We start from the raw sequence: 12348 nt of genomic DNA, 5'->3' as shown, positions 1-12348 counted from the left end.
TCCAGTTGTCCATTTCGAAGGAACATTTGAAAATGGAGAAGTACCAATCGATTTTTTGAGGCAATTTCAAAATTTTGTACCTTTCGCTAGGTCAACAGCTGGGTTATACAAAAATGCTGCGCTTCTTATATAAATGAATCTCGTGACAAACATTGGAAACAAAAATTTTAGTTTAAACGACGAAATTTTGTACGTGGTATCAATTTTACTGCTCATAAAGCTCGTATGATGAAAAAATACAAAAATCAGACGTAAATTTTGAAAAATGTATACATGAGAAAAAAAACTAGATTTCTATTATCAGAGAAAATTTTTTTAAGCTATAAGTAAAAGTTATGAAGTTATAGTCAACTTCAAATAGTCAAACATATAAATAAGAATTTAAATTGAAGTGAATTCATGCTTATGATAAAATATGAATAGAAAAAAAAGTAAATACGGTGGATTAAATTTTATGTTCAATTACCATTATCACTTTAGATCTAATAGCGTGACGCCTAATAAAAACTGTTCGGTTAATTATTTATTTCTCGAAAATGGCAGTCAGTTTAACAAACTTTTAATGTTTTGTATGTTTGTTTTAATTCAGTCTCTATCTCTTTATTGTTATTGTGAGAATAGCCCAGATGTATGTTAATTTTGAAGCATGCAATCAATTTCAAAAGTAATTTGGTTCACGAGAGATATTAGATACCGAAATAACTCATTTTGTACGAGAGTTTCCAAGATAATTTTATTAAAAAGTTGTTATTATACACGGAATTAATCTTTCCGTGGATCAAAGATTAAAAAAAGTATACAATCAATTATTGTATATTCAGTAAAATATTTCAACTTATCTATATTGACTTTGATACGGTTTTTACTTGATTGGAAAGGAGTTTTGACAAACAATAATGTTTTTAAAAGAAAATTCTTAACATATAAAGCGAAATCAGCACGATCCATATTATATTTTCCATAAATTTTGAATCGGTTTTTCTTTAAACAGTCCAAATGAGTTTTTTTTTAATTCCATTATCTCTACGGATTCTGTTGTTTGATTTTTGGACTTTCGCTTGTTATCTGCTGATACTATTGTCTAGTTGTACTAAGAGGGTAGTACGAAAAACCCCTAATGAGGTTTCCTTTTGATCAGTGATAACTGTTCAGGCCAAAACCAAAACTATAGGATTTCATTGTGGCGGCCAGATTTCAAGAAATGCTTACGTAAAAAAATCGTGTAAATCACAAGAACCAAAAGGAAAAAACACAGATAATGTGTTGAAGTTTATCCTAACTTTCGACCTAGGTTTACCAAGATCAATAAAAACTGTAAAATTGGAAAATATTTAAAAACTGAGAGTCAACATTACAGACAATCATCGGGGATTTTTCGAAGAAATTTTTGACTGGCCAACTGATGACAGAGATTACCAGCGATTTCGAGATTTAAGAAACCAAATAATTCAAAAATACGGAACAACTTCGATTTTTTTTCTTCTTTTAAAATATATAACAGTTTTTACTTGGAATTTAATGGTTTTTCCTGTTGTAAAATGAATTTCTTTACATTTTAAGAGAAATATTTTGATTTAAACAGTTTTTTCAGCCTCCCGAAAGTTTAATTTCTTAACTTAAAAATAAACCGATTCGAATATCATTTTTTATTCAACGAAAGCTCAGTTTTTTACGATTCACCATGAGCTTAATCCATCCTAAAAGATGGATTGAACAGTTTCCTTCCTACAAGTGAATCATCTATTCAAAAAATTCCTTCGGCCCACCGTTTTCTTTTTATTCTAGCCATATAAGACGCTCAGTTGATGTATTTTGTTTATGGTAGCTTCTTTTACAAGTTTTCCCTTATAACAAACAGGATTTTCGGATCTAAAGACATGATTGAGCGTACCAAAAAGTCTGGTTAGCTTTGCCAATGCAAATATCTTGTTTATCATTTGATACTAGGTTTGTCACGTTTTTATTCAAGTCCATCCCCAACTTTTGAATATTTATTTGAAATAAGCTAGTTTATGTCAATATTTTTTATGTAAATTAGCGATTCGTTGTGGTTAAAATTTTGGTGGACGACCTAATCGTGCTTCCACCATAATTTTAAAATTATAATTTCAAAGCCAAAGGTGATTAAATTTAATGAAATCTTATTTGTTTCAGGGATTACTACTACGATAGGTAAGTCTCACATAGAATAATACATGAATTAACGTTAATTATAAGTAAATTTATTGGAAAAACTACAAAATATTAATTGACCCACTCGTTTTTTGTAACATTTTATGTGAAAATTAATCCTTAAACGTAGAGATTAAGTGCAGGATAAAAAAAACAAGAAATTTCGCGGATCTACCGAAGATTTTCAATAAACCAACAAAGAAATTTCGAAAAAAATAAATAGAAAACATGAAAAACGGCATACTTAGGTCAGAAATCAGCAAATATCAATGTATAGATAACCAGTAAGCTTTCTCTTGATGATAATTTGATAGCAGAAGTTTTTATAGACGAAATATATACAGAAAAACAACTACCAGCTTCGAATAAAGTAGAAAATACCATTAAAAAATTGAAACTAAACAATGCAGAAGTACCAGATGAGATCATCAACGAGATGATAAAATTCAAAGAGAGAATTAAGTACTAAATAATCTTCACCATTGGATAGAAATATCCACGTTCTATTTATTGATTTGAGTTGAGCTTTCGACTAAAAGACACGTCCCAAAAACATTAATAGACCTCACGAAAATGATGTTGTTAGAGTGTAAATCACGTGTAATTACGAGAGATTGAAAAACTTGAAGAATCGATATAAATCGAGCTCCGATTTAAACCGAAAGTCAAGTAACAAATGATTTGGTGTTCAATATAGTGAATTTTCTATCGAATTTAGATCAGGACTGCATGCTGGCCACTCCATAACCCGAAAACCAAATATGGATAAGATGGACTATGCTTTGGACCAATACCAGGTCTAATAAAAATTCCTCGTACCTCACGAAGCTGTCGTAGCACTTGAACTGTGTTAAAATGACGATTTCTTAATGTTGCTGACAAATTTCCTGCTCCAAGTCGCTCATGGAAGATTCCAGTATCCTAATAATGCGGGTCTGATCAAATCCGATGCGAATATCGTTGAAAAATCTAAAAACCTTTAGAACTTCATCGTTTTGAGAAATAGATCAAAAATTACGACATTTAGACAAACAAACACACCCAAATATATTAAATTCAGTAATCAAAAGTTTCCATATTCGGAAATAAATTGTATTTAATTGAATCTCTTCTAATGAGCAGTATGGTGAAGCTGCAAGCTTAAAATGCACTCCGCATCACCATGAAACAACGTTTAATCCTATCAGAATTTGTTAATTAACGATCCTAAGCTTATTATTTTCACTATAAAATACACAGGGTGATATGCTTTTATGGTTACATTTAGTGAATCTTTGCATACTAATTTCAACCATCTTATAAAATAGTTTCCGTATAGAATTAATTAAGCTGGTCCTTCGAGCCGTATTAAACCCGCATGGAAATAAAACGGGAAAAAATACACATCCGGCAACTAGGTCCTAATTCAAAATCCATTACAAGGTTATTATTAGAGCCGAAGGGGTGTAGATGCTTTTTTACAGCTCAGCGCGAAGTTTGTGTAGACGGATCAACCATTAAAGTTAATTGAATTTCCTTCGCGTCTGAATGCGGGATGTTCAGTCAGTAAATTGACTTGGAAATGACCGTGAAGGCGGCGATGTATTTTGGAATATTTGAATGGCTGAACACCTTGAGATATCTGAAACAGGGGCGTAGGGAAAATCATCTTAAACATCAGAAATATTTGGATATTTCGATATAGTAGATGAAATGTTTGTTTTTCAAAATTAGAAATACGGAAATAAATTTATGAAACTGTTAAATTTATAACGAGTTGTCTGGTTATCAATTTGCAAAAATAAAAAAAATCTTTTAGCTAGTAGGATCGACTAAAAAAAAGATATTTTCGACTAATTAAAATCAGCACATGAATTTTCACATAGCATTAATGCAGTATGACATCGGAATTCCGTGTAAAAATTAATTAAAATACTCCGATTTGGATGTGTGAAAAAAAAAAGAAAAAAATTTGTACTACATACGTTCTAAAATATAGTATGAAATCGAATCGCATTTTATAAACCCAGTTGACAATCAAAAAATTCGTTTTTGAACTTCCTCCATTTGTCGTTTTATTCATCTTCTTCTTCTTCATCGTATGCTACGACTTAGTTTGCTTCAATAGTTGCATAGCTGCAGCCGGGTTGATGAAAACCAGTTCTCATACCATCTTGCAGATGGTTTTCCTGGTGCTCGGTTTTCCTTCCTTTGTAATCCATTTTCTTCGACGTTTTCTCGCCCAACTCACATCCTGGATGTCAAATATCTCCCTTATTTCATCATTTCCTTTCTGGTCAAATAAATAAAACCGTGCTCATGAAATTTCCGGTTCTAATAAGCAAAAACTAAACCAGATGTTATGGAAGGTCATTTATAAAAGTTTGATCATTCAAAGAAATTTGCAAACTTCTAAATAAACGGTAATCAGATGGTACCACATCAATGTTGTATGAAGGATGTGGCATCACTTTTGAGCCAAGCTCCACGAGTCGCCAAATATATATGTGGCCTTGAATTATCATAATGGAATATTAAACCTTTCCTATTTGATAATTCTGACATTTTTTCTTTGATTACTTCATCCAGTTTCATCGACTTTTTATAATAAACACCAGAATTGTTCGTTTGGTTCCTTGTAAGCAGCTCAATGAACACAACACCTTTTGAATCCCATCCAACTCGCAGCAGGAGATTTTTTTAGTGGTTTTTCAGCTTTTATGTTTAGTCCAAACAACTAAAACAAATGTTATGGAAGGTCATCGTCATTTGTAAACGTTTGACCATTCAAAGAATTCTGCAAACTTCTAAATAAACGGTAATCACATGGTACCAGATCAGGGTTGTATAGAGGTCTCAGCCAAGCTCCAATAGTGTCCCACGAGTTGCCAAAGATGTATGAGGCCTTGAATTATCATAAGGGAATATTAAACCTTTCCTATTTGATAATTCTGACATTTTTTCTTTGATTACTTCATCCAGTTTCATCGACTTTTTATAATAAACACCAGAATTGTTCGTTTGGTTCCTTGGAAGCAGCTCAATAAACACAACACCTTTTGAATCCCATCCAACTCGCAGCAGGTGATTTTTTTAGTGGTTTTTCAGCTTTTATGTTTAGTCCAAACAACTAAAACAAATGTTATGGAAGGTCATCGTCATTTGTAAACGTTTGACCATTCAAAGAATTCTGCAAACTTCTAAATAAACGGTAATCACATGGTACCAGATCAGGGTTGTATAGAGGTCTCAGCCAAGCTCCAATAGTGTCCCACGAGTTACCAAAGATGTATGAGGCCTTGAATTATCATAATGGAATATTAAACCTTTCCGGTTTGATTATTCTGACATTTTTTCTTTAATTACTTCATCCAGTTTCATCGACTTTTTATAATAAACACCAGAATTGTTCGTTTGATTCCTTGGAAGCAGCTCAATAAACACAACACCTTTTGAATCCCATCCAACTCGCAGCAGGAGATTTTTTTAGTGGTTTTTCAGCTTTTATGTTTAGTCCAAACAACTAAAACAAATGTTATGGAAGGTCATCGTCATTTGTAAACGTTTGACCATTCAAAGAATTCTGCAAACTTCTAAATAAACGGTAATCACATGGTACCAGATCAGGGTTGTATAGAGGTCTCAGCCAAGCTCCAATAGTGTCCCACGAGTTGCCAAAGATGTATGAGGCCTTGAATTATCATAAGGGAATATTAAACCTTTCCTATTTGATAATTCTGACATTTTTTCTTTGATTACTTCATCCAGTTTCATCGACTTTTTATAATAAACACCAGAATTGTTCGTTTGGTTCCTTGGAAGCAGCTCAATAAACACAACACCTTTTGAATCCCATCCAACTCGCAGCAGGAGATTTTTTTAGTGGTTTTTCAGCTTTTATGTTTAGTCCAAACAACTAAAACAAATGTTATGGAAGGTCATCGTCATTTGTAAACGTTTGACCATTCAAAGAATTCTGCAAACTTCTAAATAAACGGTAATCACATGGTACCAGATCAGGGTTGTATAGAGGTCTCAGCCAAGCTCCAATAGTGTCCCACGAGTTGCCAAAGATGTATGAGGCCTTGAATTATCATAAGGGAATATTAAACCTTTCCTATTTGATAATTCTGACATTTTTTCTTTGATTACTTCATCCAGTTTCATCGACTTTTTATAATAAACACCAGAATTGTTCGTTTGGTTCCTTGGAAGCAGCTCAATAAACACAACACCTTTTGAATCCCATCCAACTCGCAGCAGGAGATTTTTTTAGTGGTTTTTCAGCTTTTATGTTTAGTCCAAACAACTAAAACAAATGTTATGGAAGGTCATCGTCATTTGTAAACGTTTGACCATTCAAAGAATTCTGCAAACTTCTAAATAAACGGTAATCACATGGTACCAGATCAGGGTTGTATAGAGGTCTCAGCCAAGCTCCAATAGTGTCCCACGAGTTGCCAAAGATGTATGAGGCCTTGAATTATCATAAGGGAATATTAAACCTTTCCTATTTGATAATTCTGACATTTTTTCTTTGATTACTTCATCCAGTTTCATCGACTTTTTATAATAAACACCAGAATTGTTCGTTTGGTTCCTTGGAAGCAGCTCAATAAACACAACACCTTTTGAATCCCATCCAACTCGCAGCAGGAGATTTTTTTAGTGGTTTTTCAGCTTTTATGTTTAGTCCAAACAACTAAAACAAATGTTATGGAAAATCATCGTCATTTGTAAACGTTTGACCATTCAAAGAATTCTGCAAACTTCTAAATAAACGGTAATCACATGGTACCAGATCAGGGTTGTATAGAGGTCTCAGCCAAGCTCCAATAGTGTCCCACAAGTTGCCAAAGATGTATGAGGCCTTGAATTATCATAATGGAATATTAAACCTTTCCGGTTTGATTATTCTGACATTTTTTCTTTAATTACTTCATCCAGTTTCATCGACTTTTTATAATAAACACCAGAATTGTTCGTTTGATTCCTTGGAAGCAGCTCAATAAACACAACACGTTTTGAATCCCATCCAACTCGCAGCAGGAGATTTTTTTAGTGGTTTTTCAGCTTTTATGTTTAGTCCAAACAACTAAAACAAATGTTATGGAAAATCATCGTCATTTGTAAACGTTTGACCATTCAAAGAATTCTGCAAACTTCTAAATAAACGGTAATCACATGGTACCAGATCAGGGTTGTATAGAGGTCTCAGCCAAGCTCCAATAGTGTCCCACGAGTTGCCAAAGATGTATGAGGCCTTGAATTATCATAAGGGAATATTAAACCTTTCCTATTTGATAATTCTGACATTTTTTCTTTGATTACTTCATCCAGTTTCATCGATTTTTTATAATAAACACCAGAATTGATCGTTTGGTTCCTTGGAAGTAGCTCAATAAACACAACACCTTATGAATCCCTCCAAACTCGCAGCATGAGATTTTTTTAGTAGTTTTTCAGCTTTTACTATAAATATTGATTTTTTATGTTAAATAAATCTCTTTCAATTCGTGAAGTACCCAAATATCAATCCTCTTAACTAGCCCAAGACATTTTAAATCTTCTTCAATTGTTTTATGACGATTATCTTCAATTATGACTTTGATTTTGTCATCATCAACTTGAGTACGTTGTTCATCACCAAAATTGAATTTTTTATACCAATTCTGATACTAATTAATCATTTATTACTGTGAAGTTATAAATAATTCATATATCGAATGAATTTATGATAAACTTTCGTTAATTATAACTATTAGAAAAATTCCCGTTTCATATTCATGAGAAAATCGTCGAATTTTCTTAATAACTCGTTTTTGGTTGGAGGAAAATATAATTAAATTGTTTGGGTCTATTAGAAGTTACGAAGTCGTTAATTCTCTTGCTACCAACTCGATGTTCATAATATCAAACAACTAACTAACTGGTACGAAACGTTAAAAGAAAAGTAACTTCGGTTTAAGGTATTTCTGAAACAGCGCCAATCAGTAAGGATTCAAAAAATATTCAAAATAAGACATTTAATGAAGCCTTTTTGTTCAATTCATCTTATGAAGAATTCCATTTCATTCAACAAAGTTTTTTACATTTGTCGTTCCCTGCACAAGTTGAATCTTGGAAGCTTCTAGTCTAGATCTAGTTCCTTCTGCAGAATAGAAATTCACGACTTCAGCTGCTGATAAAGGAGATGCACTAAATGATATTGAATTAGTTCAAATGCGTTATAACTTTCGTTAATCCCTAAATAGTTAAATAATCATCGACTATCTTTAAAGAAGTAAATAGTACTTGATAAAGTTAAGGTAGAAATTCCAAGAAAGCGTATCCCATGAAAAATAAATGGTTTTTCCATCAGTATAACGAATTGGTTGACTTATTTACTAGTTCTGGTTACTGGGGACTTTTTATTGTTTCCTAACTTTGAAATTTCACTTGCTGGGATTATATTTTCATCATACGAAGACCTTATCGTATAGGAAAATTCATTTTTTGAGAATAAAAAAAAATGGAAGGAATTTGGAGATTAGTTCGAATAAAAAAATAGAAAAAACGAAAAACTTTGTCTTGGAAGAAGCTAAAAGATAGAAAATATATCAATTAACAACCAGGTAGATATAACAGAGACCTGGAGAGGTGGAAAAACCAAGAAAAAAGAAGAGTTTATAACTAAAGAAGATTTGGTGGCAGCTGAAAAAGATAAAATCACATCAAAGATGATGAAGAAGATGGTAATGAAAACTACTAGGAACTTTTAATAGAAAGTGAACAAAAGAAAAAATTCCTGAAGAGTTAATACTACCAGGGACACAACAAAAGATAAAATAATTATTTTAGGTACACTGTTAAAGCTAAAACTATAATGGTGTGATCACATGTAGAGAATGGATACCACGAACAACATTGATAAACAGACTAGTGTTGCTCCGAATGTATTAGATCTAAAATTAGTTATTCGATCATGAAATTTCGATCTAAATGTTTCTAGTGTTATGATACTTTTAATTTGGAGAAAAAAATTACACAATCACAAATGCTTTTAGTAGCAATTTGAACATCCTTAACATAAAAAAAGATAGTTGATGCCTGCACTTACCGTTCCGTCATTTAGTGCATATCCATTTAGATTTCAGTTGAAAATTATTCACAAGATAATACTTTTTCGCTCGATTTGATTTTAGTATAGTACAAGATTACTTTTCACAATTACTTTGCTCCAAATAGCTCGAAACGTTGAATTAATACCTTCCTCTCTTTCTACGATCCATTCGCGAATTATTCATTATGAATAAGTCCGTATTCAAATGAAATGAAGCTGTTGGAAAATCTGTTATCAATTTGTAGATGCATAATCTTCTCATTAAAACTGCTGAAAATGATTCTGTATTACGAGTAGTTTTTTACAAATAAAATTTTCCGAATTTCACTCATACTCCTTTTATTTATTAATAATTTCATAAATGTTTTTCGAAATTATTTTCGTCGAGTGGTATTACCTCGAGTTCAAATAAGCCCTGACCATTTACTTTCGAAATTTCTTTCATTTGGTGGGACGATATATTGAATTAATTAAATATATCGCGATTTTAAGTAATTTTTGAACTCTTTTTGAATCTCGACATAGTGTCCGTCTTGTTGAAACTTTTGCGCAAAAATAGCAAGCTTCATAAAAGATGTAATTGTGGAAAAAGTATCAAAAATGAAGTTTGAAAACTGATAATTTGGCACAATTTTCGTAGAGAATCAAATCAATATTTGAATTTTGAATCCACAAAGTTCTTTCTCCTTGCTTCAATTTAGACTATCATATTCTAATCTATTTTAATCGAATTTTCACTTCTCAACTCATTTGGTAACATCCAGTAGACTTTTCTTATTGAAAAATTGCAGTATCGATCTTTTTTTAAACGAAAAGAAATAATCGATTATGATAATAATATGGTAATGAAACAAGAACTCGAAAGGAGGTTTGTAAAATTTTTTAATAATAAATATCTTGCTCAACACGTTTCGCAGTCTACAGTTAGCACAAATATCGAAAAACCAGGTAGAAATGTTCAATTTACTGATGAAAAAAGTTGTATTTCTAGAAATTGAAACAGACAAATCTTGAATTTGAGATGTTCCTTTGAACGAAACGCTCAACAAACTGAAATGTAGATATTGGAACAGAGAAAATCTTCATTGGATGTTTGAACCTTAAGATTTCTGTGAATGTAAGATATTCAGAATGAACGCAGTTCATAAACGACGTTTCATTTGAACGAAACACTCAACAAACTGAAATGTAGATATTGGAACAAAGAAAATCTTCATTGGATGTTTGAACCTTAAGATTTCTGTGAATTTAAGATATTCAGAATGAACGCAGTTCATAAACGACGTTTCATTTAAACGAAACGCTCAACAAACTGAAATGTAGATATTGGAACAGAGAAAATCTTCATTGGATGTTTGAACCTTAAGATTTCTGTGAATTTAAGATATTCAGAATGAACGCAGTTCTTAAACAACGTTTCATTTGAACGAAACGCTCAACAAACTGAAATGTAGATATTGGAACAGAGAAAATCCTCATTGGATGTTTGAACCTTAAGATTTCTGTGAATTTAAGATATTCAGAATGAACGCAGTTCATAAACGACGTTTCATTTGAACGAAACGCTCAACAAACTGAAATGTAGATATTGGAACAAAGAAAATCTCCATTGGATGTTTGAACCTTAAGATTTCTGTGAATTTAAGATATTCAGAATGAACGCAGTTCTTAAACAACGTTTCATTTGAACGAAACACTCAACAAACTGAAATGTAGATATTGGAACAGAGAAAATCTTCATTGGATGTTTGAACCTTAAGATTTCTGTGAATTTAAGATATTCAGAATGAACGCAGTTCATAAACGACGTTTCATTTGAACGAAACACTCAACAAACTGAAATGTAGATATGGGAACAGAGAAAATCTTCATTGGATGTTTGAACCTTAAGATTTCTGTGAATTTAAGATATTCAGAATGAACGCAGTTCATAAACGACGTTTCATTTAAACGAAACACTCAACAAACTGAAATGTAGATATTGGAACAGAGAAAATCCTCATTGGATGTTTGAACCTTAAGATTTCTGTGAATTTAAGATATTCAGAATGAACGCAGTTCTTAAACGACGTTTCATTTGAACGAAACACTCAACAAACTGAAATGTAGATATTGGAACAAAGAAAATCTTCATTGGATGTTTGAACCTTAAGATTTCTGTGAATTTAAGATATTCAGAATAAAAGCAATTCATAAACGAAGTTTCGTTTGAACGAAACACTCAACAAACTGAAATGTAGATATTGGAACAGAGAAAATCCTCATTGGATATCTGAACCTTAAGATTTCTGTGAATGTAAGATATTCAGAATGAACGCAGTTCATAAACGACGTTTCATTTGAACGAAACACTCAACAAACTGAAATGAAGATATTGGAACAAAGAAAATCTTCATTGGATGTTTGAACCTTAAGATTTCTGTGAATTTAAGATATTCAGAATGAACGCAGCTCTTAAACAACGTTTCATTTGAACGAAACACTCAACAAACTGAAATGTAGATATTGGAACAGAGAAAATCCTCATTGGATGTTTGAACCTTAAGATTTCTGTGAATGTAAGATATTCAGAATGAACGCAGTTCATAAACGACGTTTCATTTGAACGAAACACTCAACAAACTGAAATGTAGATATTGGAACAAAGAAAATCTTCATTGGATGTTTGAACCTTAAGATTTCTGTGAATTTAAGATATTCAGAATAAAAGCAATTCATAAACGAAGTTTCGTTTGAACGAAACACTCAACAAACTGAAATGTAGATATTGGAACAGAGAAAATCCTCATTGGATATCTGAACCTTAAGATTTCTGTGAATGTAAGATATTCAGAATGAACGCAGTTCATAAACGACGTTTCATTTGAACGAAACACTCAACAAACTGAAATGAAGATATTGGAACAAAGAAAATCTTCATTGGATGTTTGAACCTTAAGATTTCTGTGAATTTAAGATATTCAGAATGAACGCAGTTCTTAAGCAACGTTTCATTTGAACGAAACGCTCAACAAACTGAAATGAAGATATTGGAACAGAGAAAATCCTCATTGGATGTTTGAACCTTAAGATTTCTGTGAATTTAAGATATTCAG

The 12348-nt window shown here is 32.0% G+C and overlaps 1 protein-coding gene across 1 annotated transcript in view; it reads left to right on the top strand.

Moving 5' to 3' along the window:
• LOC130441848 (heterogeneous nuclear ribonucleoprotein C) overlaps positions 1-12348 on the top strand; it is a 218626-nt gene that overhangs the window by 163691 nt on the left and 42587 nt on the right. Inside the window, exon 6 of the mRNA XM_056775659.1 lies at positions 2155-2172. Coding sequence (XP_056631637.1) covers positions 2155-2172 — 18 coding nt within the window. The remainder of the gene's footprint in view (positions 1-2154; positions 2173-12348) is intronic.

Source organism: Diorhabda sublineata, chromosome 3 (assembly GCF_026230105.1).
Source record: "Diorhabda sublineata isolate icDioSubl1.1 chromosome 3, icDioSubl1.1, whole genome shotgun sequence".
In the NCBI taxonomy this organism is placed as follows: Eukaryota; Metazoa; Arthropoda; class Insecta; order Coleoptera; family Chrysomelidae; genus Diorhabda; species Diorhabda sublineata.
The sequence above is the reverse complement of the archived record's forward strand: the minus strand, read 5'-3'. Positions and strand labels throughout refer to the sequence as shown.